General features: G+C 42.2%; 2 protein-coding genes across 5 annotated transcripts; both read right to left on the minus strand.

The window, feature by feature from the left end:
• Nucleotides 1-1227: 1227 nt before the first annotated feature.
• Nucleotides 1228-4080, minus strand: aqp9a (aquaporin 9a). Its single transcript, XM_056739257.1, has 5 exons — nt 3901-4080; nt 3364-3501; nt 3172-3290; nt 1512-1729; nt 1228-1429 (listed from the first exon to the last, which is right to left on the minus strand). Exons 1-5 carry the CDS (start codon nt 4052-4054, stop codon nt 1228-1230), a joined length of 831 nt encoding a protein of 276 aa, XP_056595235.1. The 5' UTR covers nt 4055-4080.
• Nucleotides 4081-5153: 1073 nt separating this feature from the next.
• Nucleotides 5154-12406, minus strand: LOC130413803 (cingulin-like protein 1). Of its 4 annotated transcripts, none has more exons than XM_056739251.1 (20): nt 12330-12406; nt 12137-12227; nt 11160-11949; nt 10220-10305; nt 9373-9469; nt 9140-9247; nt 8927-9045; nt 8680-8815; nt 8379-8591; nt 8099-8305; nt 7829-7933; nt 7602-7754; nt 7308-7478; nt 6978-7121; nt 6799-6888; nt 6611-6694; nt 6384-6508; nt 6197-6305; nt 5967-6130; nt 5154-5559 (listed from the first exon to the last, which is right to left on the minus strand). In XM_056739251.1, exons 3-20 carry the CDS (start codon nt 11901-11903, stop codon nt 5475-5477), a joined length of 2940 nt encoding a protein of 979 aa, XP_056595229.1. In that variant the 5' UTR covers nt 11904-11949; nt 12137-12227; nt 12330-12406; the 3' UTR covers nt 5154-5474. The 4 variants fall into 4 exon arrangements, with proteins under 4 accessions (XP_056595229.1, XP_056595228.1, XP_056595230.1 ...); XM_056739250.1 differs by having other exon boundaries at nt 12087-12227; XM_056739252.1 differs by having other exon boundaries at nt 7425-7478; nt 11160-12227; nt 12330-12405.
• Nucleotides 12407-16622: the final 4216 nt, after the last annotated feature.

Raw genomic sequence — 16622 nt, forward strand, 5'->3', positions numbered from 1 at the left:
CTGAAGGGTTTCTTTTATTACACGGCTGGTTGGAATGCTTGATTCTGATTGGCCAGTCGCAACATTTGCAGGTTCGTTATTCCCAGATAACAACTGCTCAAAACTAATAACACATGGTAACCCGGATGCAGCAAATCATTTTGACAGTTATTTTTTTGACAGATTAAATATAAATATGTCTTTTAACAGCTGGCTGCTTGTACATTTTGTACAATTGTAAATTCACGAACAGGCAATTTGGTTTAATGATTAAACCAAATTGCCGGATTTTCCTCGCGGAAGGTCTGCATTCGGTAAAAATTAGCTAATACATTTCTTTCATGTGGCAAGTAGCCATGTGATAAGCGGGATAATGTACAAGCAGCCGGCTGTTATCACAAAATAACTCCCTTCCATGTGATACAAGACCCTGCGCTTCACGTCCTGATCACACTGCACCACTGTAATCCAGATTGTATTCAGGATTAGATTTGAGTGTTGACGAGGTAGTGTTTTCTTAATTGTGACTACTTGCAAATGTTTTAAGGAATTCAACATTTATATCTGCTGTTTATATTTATGTTCAAATTGTTAAATAAAATGGATTATTTTGTAAAGTCAGTGTGTTAACTATGGTAGGCTATTTGATATCATGGCATCTTCCCCAAATTGCTACTAGGGTGCTCTATAATGCCATCTGGTCTTCTGTATAGAGTTTATTATATGAACATGTACATTATGTGCATAATTTGTTTGAGTTACACATCACCTGACAGCTGGCCCCCCCACACTTTTAAAATGGCTGCTCTGCCCCCGTCTCACACGTGAAATAACATATGGCATTACAATTAAAAAAATGAAAAAGGTAAAAACCTGTTCCAGAAGTGTGATGTTGTATGTTGTTATAATGACGGGATTACTTCCTTAATAAAATGCAAACAATGAATGTCAAGTTCCGTCATAAAGAATAGAATATGAATATAATCGTTGGTCATTGGTGGACAGATTTTCAGGAGTGATCTCTCACCCATCATCAGTGTATTTACAGCACATTTCGTTCTCCATCATTCACAATTTACTTGAATGTTCTGAGTTCAGTACAATCAAATCAAATCAAATCAAATAACCACAGAAAGTCATTCTGATGAAAAAACACCATCTGGTTCTATATGGACTTTCAGTGTAGACGTGATGTTTGAGTACTGAACCCAGAACATCTGTTTCTTCTGTCAGTCTTCATCACTGAGTTTAGCTCATGTTGATCATCTCGTATTTGTCCTTCAGGCCGATGTCATCCTCATCATCCTCTTCTTCTTCTTCTGGTTCTTCATGAGGTTTGACCGTGTCGTCTGAGTGATGCAGCTCGATCAACAGGAAGTAGATCCCAGCACCGGCCACGCCCCCCACCAGCGGCCCGACGACTGGAATCCACCACCAGTAACCTGCAGTGCTGAAGGATCACAACACATCACACGTGAGAAATCACATCTGACTGTCGGTACAGAGGATGTAAATCACAGCGGTGGTTTTACCTGAACACCTCCGTCCCCCAGCCAGCCAGAGCGGTGAAGAGTCGCGGGCCCAGATCTCGAGCGGGATTCAGCGGGTAGCCGCAGTTCAGCCCCATAGAAACACTGATGCCCAGAAGAATCAGACCAATCGCCAAAGGCTCCACCCCTTTAGGAGCTCCGATATTCCCAACATCAGTGATGGCCAGAATACAGAGAACCAGCGTTCCTGTGCCAAACACCTGACACAGACAGACACCCTTCATCGCATTTAACATTTTTATTTACTGCCATTCGGCTGACACTTTTAAGTATTTGCAATCCCTGGGATCAAACCCATGACCTTACCATTGCGAGCGAGCATGCTCTAATCAGGGACCAGGGGTGGACTGAGAAGCAAAATTTGCCCTGGATTATTCGGCCCACATCCGTCCTCCCCAAGCTTCCATTCCGTTCCCATACATTAGCGACCCCCCGAGAAAAGTTTCGGTACTCCAGATGGAGTTTGGAATTCTGAACTTTGACAGAATGTCCTATCGGTCAGCCACCCCTGAGCTACACTGTAAAACTTTGCTGTAATTTCGCATAAGGTTTGCCAGTAATTTACTGTAGAATCAATGTACAATTTTGTTTTAAGCATAAACTTACCTATTTTATATATTTTTTTGATATCTTGGGTCACTTTTTTTCTTGTGTAACTGTATCATAATTTAAGAAGTTTAAAATATTTGTACAGAAAAATGTCATTATTTGCAGTGTTGCTGTGCTCATGCCATTCTCTTGGTCATTTTGAATCTCAAAAGTCAAAGTGTTTTAATTTTGATTAAAGTCATTGAAAACAGTATTAATCTGAAAGTTTATTAAGTAGTAATTAAATCTACAGTAAATTACCAGCAAACCTAACGCACATACTACAGCAAAGTTTTACAGTGTACAGGAATCCAGGAAATCCAGTCTTTCCCAGTAACATGAAGATAAAACGATGTAGTAAAACTAGATATTTTAATTGTGAAAGATTCACTGTGTGGTGTTTATCGGCGAGTGAATTAGGTCACTGGGGTCAGACTGGATTTGCCGGCTTTCTGGCTTTCAGACAATCAATGGGCATCCATTTCTAACAGAATGAAGGCAAAACATGAATCTGGGTTACTGTGATCTGTCCGCACAAAGACTACATCTAAACGACCATGTTTTTACCGTACATGCAGGGGCGGACTGGCCATCTGGCGTTCTGGTGGTCCACTTTCGTTTGGGGCCGGATCTGACACTTTGGCTGCTCGGACAGACGTATTATATGTGCAAATGCTCACAACGTGAATACAAAAGACAGTTATGCATTCCAGCCCCCCCGTTGACAGACTTAACCAAGCATGCATCCCTCCAGTCGACAGACCTGACCCTGTGCAACAATCCCCCTGTCAACAGAAATGATTGGGGGCCGATGTGGGCCATTCAATGCCAGGGCTGATTTCACTTCCCAGTCCAGCCCTCCGTTCATGTCAACAGTCTGATGTTTATCTGATCTTATTCCAAACCACATCAACTCAACAAACTCTGTGTGTGTTTCTGTGAAATCTCTCAAAGGTTGAATGTCTGTGTTAAGTTTGGAAGATACTGTGGTTTAAACTGTAAGCTGTACAGATCCTGAATCAGATTCATGCACCCCGACTCACACTCCACTGACCTGATCCACGAATCCCCCCAGTACTGTCAGGTGTCTTCCAGGATAAGATGTGAAAATATGCCCGGTGGCATTAATGCCCGTCACTGACAGGATTCCGTTGGTGAAGTCCATGAAAGCATCTGAAAAAAGTGCAGGATTATCAAACAGAACAGAAAGTCATCTCCATTATTTACTTGACTGGAGGAATCTCACCATAATAGAGTCCAAAGACCGCGGCCGCCCCTGCGAACGCACCCAGAAACTGTGCCAGGACATAGACGGGAAACTTCCAGATCTTCAACTTTCCCACAATCACCATAGCCAGAGACACGGCGGGATTCAGATGACCGCCTGAGAAACAACACCATCATCATCATCATCTCTAAAGTGAACTCTCTTAACTCTCGTGTGCGCAAACACACACACACACACACACACACACACGTGTTCGCACACATGCACACAGATCAATTGGGGTTTGAGTGTGTTGCTCTGGGCATCAGATGACCTCATTGAGAGAACGTTTATTATCAATCAAATCAATCTGTCAGTCAAGAGCTGCTGATGATGAAAACACCAAAGACTTCATGACAAACTCACAGAAAACACGACATTAATGCAGACTGATAAAGATTCATTTTTGATGACTTCTGAAAAATCCAACAGAACACACACACACACACACACACACACATCTGTGATTGTTATATAATGTAAATGTTGTGCGTATAATACAATAAACGTGTTTACCGGAGACGCCGCCGGCCACATAAACTCCCATCATGAGTCCGATGCTGAAGCCGATGTGAACGGTCAGAGGCTCGCCCAAAGAGTTTCTGCTCAACACAGTCTGAGCCACAGAACCACAACCCAACAACTGACCAACACACACACAGTTACACATTACAGTCTGAGCCACAACCCAACAACTGCTGTGAGTTTGCATTGAGACACATGTGAACATCATTTTTGTAATAAGGACATTTTAAATGATCAAATGAGTCAGGATGTAAACACATTAAACCTCTTTCCAAATTCCAAATTGACAAAGTATTTCTTTAAAAACACATCTAAAGTCACTTTTAACATGAAAGCATCCAACACGTCAAGAACATTGTATGAAAACAGAAAGAGAGAGATTGCTAATCTCACCTTTTGATTCTGAGACACACACAGTCTGATTAAAGAAAAGAAAAGAAAGAGAATCTCACCACCAACACAAATGTCCCCAGAAACTCAGCCAGGAACTCTTTAAAGATGTCGTGTTTGATAGCGCACTGATGCTTCATGTTTCCTCCTGTCTGTGATGTTCACACACTGTGTGTCTGACTCCACATTCAACTACATTAAATCTCCACACACACACACACAGACGGCATCGATCCGTCAGGGCCGTGTCATTACACACACAGAGCTGCTCCATCGCTGAACTCAATGTCACCTCCACATTCATGACATTTCACAGTAATCATCTCTTATAGCACATCTGGCAGACGTCTATTTGACATCTGTATTACATCTGCAATACATCTCAGAGACGTCTGCTGTCAGTTAGTCATCTAGAAGACGTCTGTAAGATGTTTATGATTTAGAACAGATGTAAATCTGCTCATTCTAAGATGTTCAGCAGAGGTTTTTACACAGCAGATGTTTTCCAGATCTTTAGCAGACATCTTACAGACGCATCTGTTCTAGCTGGGTTCTGCAAGTCATGGTTTGCTCATCTGTAATACGTCTCGGAGACGTCTGCTATCAGATGTCATGTAGATGTCTAGAAGACGTTTGAAAGATGTTCATGATTTAGAATGGATGTAAAACTGCTCCTTCTAAGATGTTTAGCAGATGATCTCCAGATGTTTAGCAGACGTAAGAGTGCTTGGTGTGTCTGACTCAATGAATGTTTTATTATTTAAATACATAAATGTATATAAACAGTGAACCAAGGACTGCCAAAGTTTTTTTCTTTTGTTGTAACAAGACAAGATAAAACAGCAAAATTTCATATTAACATATCAATCGTATTTATTTTCACACAGACATCAAGATGCACAAGAAAAAAAAGAATAAACAGAATATTAAAAATAAACACACTGTATGAGCAGAGAGGAGACAGAACTGAGCCGTTCCATCATGTGACCACTGGAGGGCAGATCACACGCACACACACACACACACACGCACACACACACGCACACGCACACACACACGCACACACACACTTTAAAGTTTTACTGTAGTATCAAGTTAAGTCAGATTAGGAATGATGCTCATGACAGAATGTTTATATGAGTTAGACATCAGCTGTTGTTTGTGTGCTTAAGGTGTCAGTCTGAACTGACGGCTCTCTCATCTTCTTCATCATCATCATCATCATCAGACGTCTGCAGTGTGTTCGGTCTCTTTTCCCGCCTGCAGACAAACAGAGAGTTCATTAAACAAGCATCCATCCCAACTAGTTTTTTGTTTGTACCGCAACTCTACTACACATGAAAGTATGGATATAGAGAAAACGCATACGAAAATTTCTGACTGTATGTGCAAAGACCTTCAGTCTGCTGCCAGGTCCATTTCAAAACGCAACTGCTGTTTTAAAACATCCAATCAAATTGCAGAGCAAGATGAAAGCCACGCCCACAATTTGTCTCATTCGAAATTCCATTTCACTCTGAAATGTGTCAAATGCAACGGGGACTTTAAGTGTCTTTGGAAGTATAGTGGTGAAAAGTAGGCTACATAAAGAGTGGATCAGCGCTTGGTTAGTGTGTGTTGTAAATGTGTGTTGTGGTTGTGTGTGATGATGATGATGATGATGTCACCTGATGTCCATGCGGAGAGCAGAGAGTTGTGTCTGCAGCTGCTGGTTGATCTCCTGCTGCTCATCTGCGTCTCTCTGAAGTTTTCTCTTGCTGTTCTCCAGTCTCTGGATCTCCTCCTCGGCCTCGTCCAGCAGTCTCTTCAGACTCTTGAGACGCAGCAGGAGCTGAAATCACACATTTAATATCTCAAGTCTGAACAACAAGTGTGTGTGTGTGTTTGTGATCATCACCTGATCTCTCTGATCCTGAAGAGACAGACGCTCGTCCTCCTGATGTAACGTCGTCTCCTTCATCTTACGCTCCAGTTTACGGTTCTGCTGCTGTAAGTCACTGTTGTCTCTACACAACACAACACACACATCAGTTTCTCTTGAGTGTTTTCACATGTTCATGGTGTATGTTCTGTTGGTCTAGTACTTTTGTTCTTGCAGAAGTTTCTCCTCCATCTCGTGTATGTGCAGCTGTAGTTTGGAGAGCAGCGAGTCCTGTCCCGTCCACTGACACGCTTCCAGCTGTGATACACGGCCCCGCAGATCTTTATTCTTCAGGAAATAACAAAAACACGACACACACACACACTGATGTTGATCAGAGGTCAGTGTAACACAAAGTGTGTGTGTGTGTCTGTGTGTGTGTGTGAGCACCTGTCGCTCTAGACTGATCTTGTCACACTCCAGATCCTGTCGAGCGGCTCTCTCCTGAAGAAGATCTGATCTCACCTGCTCCGTCTGACACACAAACACACACAACTGACTGATTCAACATGTAAACACACATCCACATATGCACACACAGACTTGGAGAGTTTGTGCAGTGTGTGTTGTGTGAGCACCTGCTCTCTCCCTCTCTCCAGTTTCTTCATGAGTAAATCTGAACTGTTTTGTTCGTCTGTCAGACACTTCTCCAGCTCAAGCACCTTCACCTGAACACACAAACATATCATCAATACAACACTACACAACAAACATTCTATCTAACAGTCACATCAACATTTGTTGCGTGTGTGTGTACCTCCATGAGTTTGATGTGTTTGTCTTCATGTGTGTGTCTATTCTCTTCTAGCTGTTGTGTTCTCTTCTGCAGCTGTTGTGTTCTCATAGTCGCTTCGTTCAGCTCAAACTCACATCGAGACAGTTTATCCTCCAAAACACACCGCTGACAACACAAACACACACAACACACACAGTATGATCGAAGAGATCACAATAAAGTCAGTCAATCTGTGATACTGATATGCAGTCAGTGTGTTGAGTATGTGTGTGTGTGTGTGCGTGTGTGCATGTGTGTGTGTGTGTGCGTGGTTAAGTGCTGGTGTGTATAGTTAAGTGTGTGTCCTCACACCTCTCTGTGGTTTTCCTGAGCAGTCTGTGTGTTTGTCTGTAGTTGAGTGTGTGTGTTGTGTAGTTGTGTATGTAGAGCGTTCAGTTCTCTCTGGTTGTTATCTCTGATTGTGTACACCTGATTCTGCAAACGCTGTGTCTCTCGCTCTGAACTCACAACCACCACACTCATCTAGAGAGAGAGAGAGAGAGAGAGAGAGAGAGAGAGAGAGAGAGAGACAGAGAGAGAGATGTGAGGAATGAACTGATTGCTGAAGCTGATGAAGCTGATGATGATGATGATGATGTGCATCACCTCCTCCTGCAGGCGCTCAAACTCTCTGTTCTGGTTGGTCCTCTGCTCCTCTAACTCTCTCTTTCTCTCCTGAAGCTCCTCCATCTGTCCGCTCTCCTCCTGAAGTCTCTCCTTCAGCTCACGATGAGCTCGATTCAGCTCGCTCCACTCACTCTGAGACACAGATGAGAAGAAGATGAAGAGACAGACAGACAGACATACAGACAGACAGAGAAGTAGACAGACACCTGTGTGTCCTCCAGACGTCTCATGACAGCTCTGTTTGCTCCACACATGTCCTCCTCCTGCTGTCGCACGTCCATCAGCTCCGCCTCCAGATCCTGATTCTCCATCTAAACACACACACATAGACATTAAAACACACACCTTCTCTGTCTCTCTCTGTCTCTCTCTCTCTCTCTCTCTCTCCTCTCTCTCTCTCCCTCTCTCTGTCTCTCTCTCTCTCTCTCTCTCTCTCTCTGTCTCTCTCTCTCTCTCTCTCTCTCTCTCTCTCTCACCCTCAGCTGCTCCACACGCTCCTCCAGGAGGTTCTTCTGTGTGTCGTTGTGTTGTGTGATGTCATTGAGGGTTGTGATCTGCTCCTCTAAAGCTCTGATGGTCTCCTGGAGTTCAGTCTGAGTCCGGCTCAGTTGTGAGATGTGAGTGAGATTGGCCGCTTTCTCCGCCGCCACCTCCAGAACCTTCTGCCCCAGAACGGCCAAACTCTGCCGACAGACACACAGACGGTCACAGACCAATCAGAGGACAGAGTGACGCTGTAAGATGGGGGTTTCTTGCCTCTTTGGCCTCCTCGGTTGCTTGCAGGAGTTTGTGAACCTCTCTCTGATGCATCTCCTTCAGGATGAGCACGTCTCTGGCATGAGCGGAGATCTCCTCCTCTAGCGCCCCCCGCAGGGCCGTGAGCTCTCTCTCTCTGAGGTGTAACACCTCCTCCTGCTCCTCATAAACATCCTGCAGAGCTCCAAACTCTGCACGTAACGCTGACAGATCCTGACGGACACAAACACACCACACACGAGGACGCTGACGCTTAGATGGAGCTGATCTGGTATCAGTGTTGTGTTGTTGTGTTGTGTACCTGCAGAAGTGTGTCTCTCTCAGCTGCCTCTGAACTCTTACTGCTGTCTAACTCATCATGAATGTCAGACAACTGCTGCTGTAGAGCCCTCATATCAGCACGACACGCGTCTCGAGATCTCCTCACCTGCAGCAGTCTACACACAAACACACACACACACACAGATTAACATGCAAACACACACACACACACACACACACATGCAACTCACACAGGCACAGAGATGGTGATGTTGTGTTGGACTCACTGGTCCAGTGTGGTGTGCAGGTCTTTCTCCATGTCAGTGAGTTTGTGACGGAGCGTCAGCTGCTGGTGTTCACTCCTCTCCAGCACCTCCTGCAGTCTCTTCTGTTTCTCCTCATTGTTCTGTAGACACACATGAAGAATAACAGCAGAACATCACTCACCAGCTCATCTGAACACTGATGTTGTGTTTGTGAGTTGTGTTGAGTCAGATCACCGTTGACTCTTGCTGGAGCTGCTGCTTTAATTGAGAGATCTGGCTCTCTAGCGCCGCCCTTCTGTCTTTAAGATCCTTCACCTCCTTATGATGATCTGCCATCTCAAACTGATCACAAAATGCATCAACATGACTCTTCTCTGTAACAATATGTCATTCTCTGAAACTCAAAATAACATATTAGTTGATTCTGATATCAAGAAGAAACCCATCACACAAGTCTTTGTTCTCACCACCCCCAGCGTCTCGACTGTGCTGAACTTCAACATGTGGATCTTCTCAAACAGCACGTCCACCCTGTGTCTGATAGCGTCTTCACCGTCACTGGACCTGAAGGAAAGCAGCACACAGATACACTGATGTAGTGTTACAGCGGTCATCGGCTGAATGAACGTGATCACAAACACATGAAGATTTTGTTGGCAATACAGATGTTTTTAAATTGTGGATGCAAAATATGTTGTTTTGATTCAATAACAATATCATTAAATACAGCCAACTAACACAAGAAAATCAAAACTCTTCACGCAGACATTAAGATTCATCAAATGATTTCCTCGTGTTGTTTTCTTTTACTGTTAAATGGAAACAGAAGGAGATTCACACTGAAAATCAACTTCAGTTGTTACTGTCTGAATAAATCTCACTGATGATAGTTGAGGTCTTTATGGAGTATGGTAAACTCCACCAAACATGATTTTATTCTGTATGATGTAAGGGTGATTAAATGATAACATAATCTACATTTAGTTTTTCTAAACGTACTTCTTGGACGTTTTTTTAAAAATCACTTTTCTCAACCACATGAATGACAGCGAGAGCTCTTCACGATCCTTCCCAGAATTCCAGACTCATCGTCCAGCTGAAACAACACAACACCTCCGTCTGGACGCTCCGTGCTAACATCCTTCACTGACTTTACGACACAACTCAAACTGTGTCAATACTATGGCACACTGATATTATCACAATATTTATTCAACATCCCATAATATTCCAACAGTACCTTCATCTACCAGTGCAAACGATGATAGTGCCAGAGTTCATGTCAAAGAAAGAGTTGATGTGATAACTTCTCACCCCTCTCTCAGGTAGCTCAACATCACTTGTTTAGCTGTTGTCTCATCAGGAAGCTCTTTCTGTCCTCTCAAGAGATCAGGTGTGACCTGAAAACATCCAAACTGACCAATCAGAGCCTTCAAAAGATCGCATGGAAGCAAACCAATCATTTAACCCAAATCAAAACCAAAAGTCACTTCTCTAATATCAGTGTTAGAATGACAGAAAACACAAGGTGCTTCAGAGGTTCTTCAGCGATGCCATACAAGAACCATTTTAGTTCCACAAAGATCCATTCAGTCAAAGGTTCTTAAAGGAGTAGTTCACTTTCAAAATAAATGTTCATCATTCACTCACCCTCATGTTGAAGGTGAAAATGACAGTTTCAGTGCAGCTCCAAAGGACTTTAAACCACACCAGACCATGAATAAAGATCTTATCCAGTGAAACCATCGGCCATTCAATAAAAAAATACAAATGTATTCTTCATCTCATCAAAAACCTTCATTTCTTTCCAACTAAAGAAAAAAACACATAAACGTCTTGGATGACGTGAGGTGAGTAAATGATCATGAACATTTGGTTTTGAAAGTTAACCACTCCTTTAAAGAATCCCCTCTTTCTTACCGTTTTATAATCTGAAGAACCTTTATTCGCCACAAAGAATTCAGATGTTAAAGGTTCTTTAAGGAACCAAAAGGTTGTTCTATGGCATTGAAAAACCTGTTGTAGCACCTTCTTTTAAGAGTTAATGTTCCTTTGTAAATGATGCTGAGATTAGAAAATTCTAAAATAAATGAGAACTTAAAAAATACTGAGACTGATTCCTCCTCATTATTCATGCGTTTCAAAAACATTTCGATTAAATACAACTATTTTGGCCTCCAAAACTAACTTCAAACATTTCAAACGTCTGATTGGTCGTGTCTTCATTTAGTCACTTAGTTTGAATGTTCTCTACCTGAGCTTCCCTTTCACTGCTCTTCTCTGCGCCTCTAACCTTTGACCTCTCAGTAGGTTCTGCAGATGTGACCCCTGTGACCTCCTGCTGTCTGACAGTAGCAGACGCATCACTGGAGCTCTCGACTTCCATCTCAACGCCTGATGTCTCTGGATCCGTGAGTGTTGATCTGGACTCGGCACTTCTCGAGCGTCTCTTGTCGTCCGGTCTCATTCTGCTCCTGTGACCCAGTCGAGCGAGCCGAGGTGATTCTCTGAGCTTCGGATCATCCCCTGACGCGGGTCTGCAGATGATTTGAGATGTTCGACAGGGAATGTTCTCCACTTCCCTGTCCGCTCCCGGCAGAGGAATCCGAGCTCTCTTTACCATCACGGGCGAGGCGTACACTGGGGACGGAGGGGGGCTAAACCAGACTCGACCGGACCGACCCGCTGTGTGTCTGTGGTACGGAGGACTCTGGATGTTTCTGGGATCGTACGGTCTGAGGATCTCGGGGCTTTTCCTCTGAGATGTAGAATCCTCTGGAGGAGTTTGGATCCTTGAAGCACTTCCGCTCATATATGAGAGCAAACCCTGCTGCGGGTCTTCCGTCAGAAACACGTCAGGGTACTCCAGGACATTTTTCCCTTGAGCGCAGAGGACCACACAAGGACGACCGTTGATCCCCTGGACCTGCACCCCGAACAATCCAGGTTCATCCTTCTGGGCCGGGTGGAGCCGCTCGTCTCCGTGGTACGACTCCATCTAGAGTCACTGAATGATCTCTCAGTGTTATCTCGCAGCTGTTTGTCTGTGTGACAGTCAACAATAGTGCATGAGTTAGATTGACATCAGCGTGAGAAACAATAGTGTCATGGTTTATAACACAGTGTTTTCTGTAAACCCCCCATGCAACAAGGCCGAATTGTCTTTAAATGATGACACGACCTTCTTCTCTGATAACACAATCTACCAGATCATCTGAAAACTCAAATCACTTGAGGAATGAACGGTGTGTCCAACAGGACCTGATTGAGAACTGTGTCAGGTCAGCTGGTCCAAGGAAAATCTACAGTGAGTTCTTCATATCTGAAATAAATGAGTCACAGAATGATAGGAACACACTCAATGAAAGTCAAATCAAGTTGATGCATTAAAAACAGATATGTTGGTTTCTTAAAAGGATCTTACCGTTTCAGTAAAAGCGTGTTCACTGTTAGAGGCTCAGCTGATCAGAGACATACTGACCGTAAACCCTCCTCGCTCTCATTGGTCAAGGCTCAGAGGAGCCCCGCCTCCACAACAACACCACTCCCCATCTCTCTAGAGACTCGCCCACACCCTGAACACACACACACGCTCCAGATGTGATAGATTAAAAACACATTTATTTTTACGAAAGTTTGAAATAAGAACACTTTGGCAGATAATCTGGATTCTTTTCTTTCTATAACAGAGATATTAGCTGATAAACTTCAACCTCAGGAATGTTTTAAAATCTAATCATTGATTATAAAAGTGTTTCTTACACAAACACATCTGATGATATAAATCAGAAGTACAGATGCTACAGAAGAGATTCAATCATGTTTAGTGGTCTGAAGGGGACTAACAACAGATCTGAGAGAGGAGAGCAAACGTTGTGTCATGTGCTGAAATAGAGAATATTTCTGTGTACTGTGAGAAACACCAGAAGAAAACACACATCATGTCTCTTATGAACAGGTTTGTCAGGGTGTTGTGTGTATATGTACACACTGCCGAACACACACACACACACATGTTTGTACAGCTATCTTTATGAGGACATACATTGACATTGAATGCAATCTCTAGACCCTTACCCTAACCATCAGAAGTGAGTACCTGACCCTAAACCTGATTATAACCTAAACCTGATTATAACCTAAACCCTAAAACCAGGTCTTGACCCTCAAACAGTCCTTTGAAGAGGTCTCCGAAAGCGAGGACCGGAAAAAATGTCCTCACTTGACTCTCTTAGTCCTCAATCTGCTGGTCTAAAACTCAGACTGTCTCGATGTCGACTAGTCCTGGTCTTGGACTCGACAAAGATGGACTGGGACACATGTAAACATAATGCATGTGTATAACCAACAACAATACACCGCTAACCACGTCATCATTTCGACAAGAACACATACGTTGTGGAGTTAAACACCTTGTTGGTTACATAGATATATGTGTGAAGAGTTTGGTTCCAAAATGAGATCAAAAATGAGTCAAAATTTATGTTTGTTATTATGTTTTATTTAGTTATTGTATTTGCCGACATCAAAACAAACTAACTGCAGTTGAATTGATATTAATTGTTATGCAAAATAAATAAACATGATAAGCATACTCTTCAGTGTATGGCTGGATCTCTGCTGCACAGAATCAATAACACATCATGAACTTTAGTGCCATCTAGTGGCTGTCCACGAATAACACACACAGTCATTGTGTGTCATGACAAAATGGACGTCTTCACAATCATTCATCGAGAAAGAGCAAACGTCAAAAAATAAGAATATCCATGTCCATGCTTGTCAAGAGTTTCACATTTGTTTATCTGTTCTCCATGTCTGGAAATCAGTTATTGTATTTTTATCAAGTAGGAACGCTGAACGTTGATCTGTTCACCTGTATGTGTTCTTCTTCTCTGTTTCTCACTTAAATCATTGGTGTTTCGTGTCAGATCAGTGGGCGTGGCTTGTTGGTTTAAACTAAATCCTTTGGGGTTTAACTCTAACCATCTTAACTACCTATCATTGTTAAACTTGACAAAAAACACGGTTGCGTGATGACGTCAGACACGGAACATCAAGGATTTAATGATAGAACGTCGTAAAGTTCGGTTCGTCAGTCAGTGCGGGGTCAAGCTGAAGTGTTATTGCTTCACTCCGTACATCGCTGAGAAAAGTAACAATAATCACGTGATGCAGCTGTCTGTTTCCGTTCAGTTTTAAGAAACGTTTTTATTTGTAGTTTTAAGAATGTGTTTATATGTATATCTCACACTGTTGTTTTTGTTTTATGTTATACAAAAAAAACTCATTAACAATTCATGAAATAATTTTGCTGCCTTGTACTCTCGGAATGGTCGGAGGTACGAGTTTCAGAGGTAAACATTGCACACGAGCGTCCTCTGATGTCGGGTTTCCCACTGGGAATTTGGGAAAAAAGTTTGATACCCGAGATTGGCCACCCAACAGTCAACACGGCGGATGGGAGAAGGATTTTCAACAGCTGAAAACTATTATCATCAAACATTTTTGAAAGACGTCCTGCATTCTTTGCACCTGAACACAACCAGCTCGGAATCATGACGTCAGAAGTGGGAATGATCACATTTCCGAGACCACGTGGCAGCATTAGTCGTTTGATTGGCCGTTTAAAGATTACGTTTGACGTGATGCTTGATGGCGGATAAATCTGAATTCAAAGATATTACACTAACAATAACTTTAAACAACACATTTTGTACGAAATGCTTCATATCATGTGTTGTGTCAGACTGTGAAAGTAATAAAAATCGTAAATGTTATAGACTTGAAATATATAAAAGTATTCTGTTCAGGATTGGAGATAAAACAGCGCATGGAAACTTACTTCTCTTGAATCATCGGGGAATGGTAAGATAAATATGATTGTTTTCAACATAATATAGATTATTTATGTAATAATGTGTCTTTTCATATTTTTTTGTATTGTTGTTTGTTTATTTGTTTATTTATCTCTGGCCGCAGCTCAGTAGAAAATAGTACCGTGTCACATGTTAATATAAAGGAAGATTATTGTTTGTTAGTGCATGTTAAATGTGTATTTGTGAAAGTAATTTCTGTTTGTAATCACCTCTGCCGTGTTTGTGTTGGACAGGTACATTGATGACGACAATTTAATAATAATAGTAGAGCATTGTCAGTTAACCTAATCTCTTTTGGTCTGTAACTGGTTATATTTGATGATAATTGACTATTTAAACTTTTATTACAGTTCGTCAGTTCATTACAGTTCATTACAGTTACAGTTCATTACAGTTCATTTACACATTTATTTGTGTGTAAATTATAGTCGAGTGCGTTGTGGATGTAATCACGTGACACCTGTTACATTTCTCAGCGCTGGTCAGTATGGCCCAATCACAGATGTCTTGTGGTAAATCATTTAAACGTCACGGAATCGGATATGTATTTGTATAAGTACAGCATGTCTGATATAAAGTATTGTTATAATTGTTTTGTTATGTTTTTAAGCAAATAAAAGTAAACAGATAACTGTGCGTATGCAGTAGCACTATTAGACCGCCATGTGGCAGGAGTATAATAGAGTTTATGCGACTGGTTTAATGTTTATTCTGCACATAACGTGCTGGTCAAGTCCACATTGAAAATCTAAATGAAGTTTATTAAACCATTTATATGTATGCAAATCTTCAGTTTCATTGAGAAATTGTGTGCATTAGACCATAAAGGAACAGGATGACGTGATCTGTTTTAAATGTCACGCAGAATCAATTGAAGAAGTCCATGCGTACACAATCTGGACACGATCTTGTGCTTCAGGAGATGTTCACAGTGTTCCCGTTGACTCGAGACACCTGTTTGAGTCCATTAGAACATGTTTCATATACACATCTGTCAGTGTGTGTGTGATATGTGTGCTTTAATGTACACTGCACCAGAGGAGATCTTCGTGTATATCTTTGAAACAAATAATTACACGAGCGCATCTGCGCAGAAACTGACTTCATTAATCATGATAGGGGTGTAAAAGAGGTCCTGCTGATGGAAAGTTGGCTTCAGACGAGACCCCAGGTGCATCAGTGATGTCATTTCCTCTTTTTTTTGGACGAGCACCTGGGATGGATCTCTGGGAGTTAAGAGCGCGTATTAGAAACAGTCAGAACCGAACCAATGTTGAAAGCGTGTTTATATTTCAGTGGTATTATTATTTTTAATGTGACACAGACTTAAATTCCTTCACGAGACAACACTGGCAGTGATACGGCAGAGAACACGTCACTGTAGTTCTCAGTGAAACACACAGAGAGCAGCAGTGAGTTTAAAGAAACCTTTATAAAACCGGACTCGTAGTGGGTTTGGGTCGGGATGACCTTATTCACCAAGAAACTTTGTTTCACCTGTTTGGTGTTTCCAGACCAAACTAACTTCATCAACCAAAAGATTTTATGTTTCTTGTAAGTGTTTGGCTGATGAGGTCTGTTTAGTTTTGAAGGTCTGTGCCAGTGAGGTCTTAACAGCGGTTGTGTGTTAGTGAACACATGCCAATGCTTTGAACTCTGACCCTAACATTTCACAGTCCCTCTGAGAGTTTATTTGATATGAACAGCGTCATGAAGAGAAGGTCCGGGTCAGATGTGCTTATTAGTGACTGGAGTTCAATCTTAACCTTCACCTGTAAGAAACCATCAGACTGATCCTGAATCAGATTTAAAGGCCACTTTCCCACCAATAGCACGGC

Source organism: Triplophysa dalaica, chromosome 24, assembly GCF_015846415.1.
Source record: "Triplophysa dalaica isolate WHDGS20190420 chromosome 24, ASM1584641v1, whole genome shotgun sequence".
In the NCBI taxonomy this organism is placed as follows: Eukaryota; Metazoa; Chordata; class Actinopteri; order Cypriniformes; family Nemacheilidae; genus Triplophysa; species Triplophysa dalaica.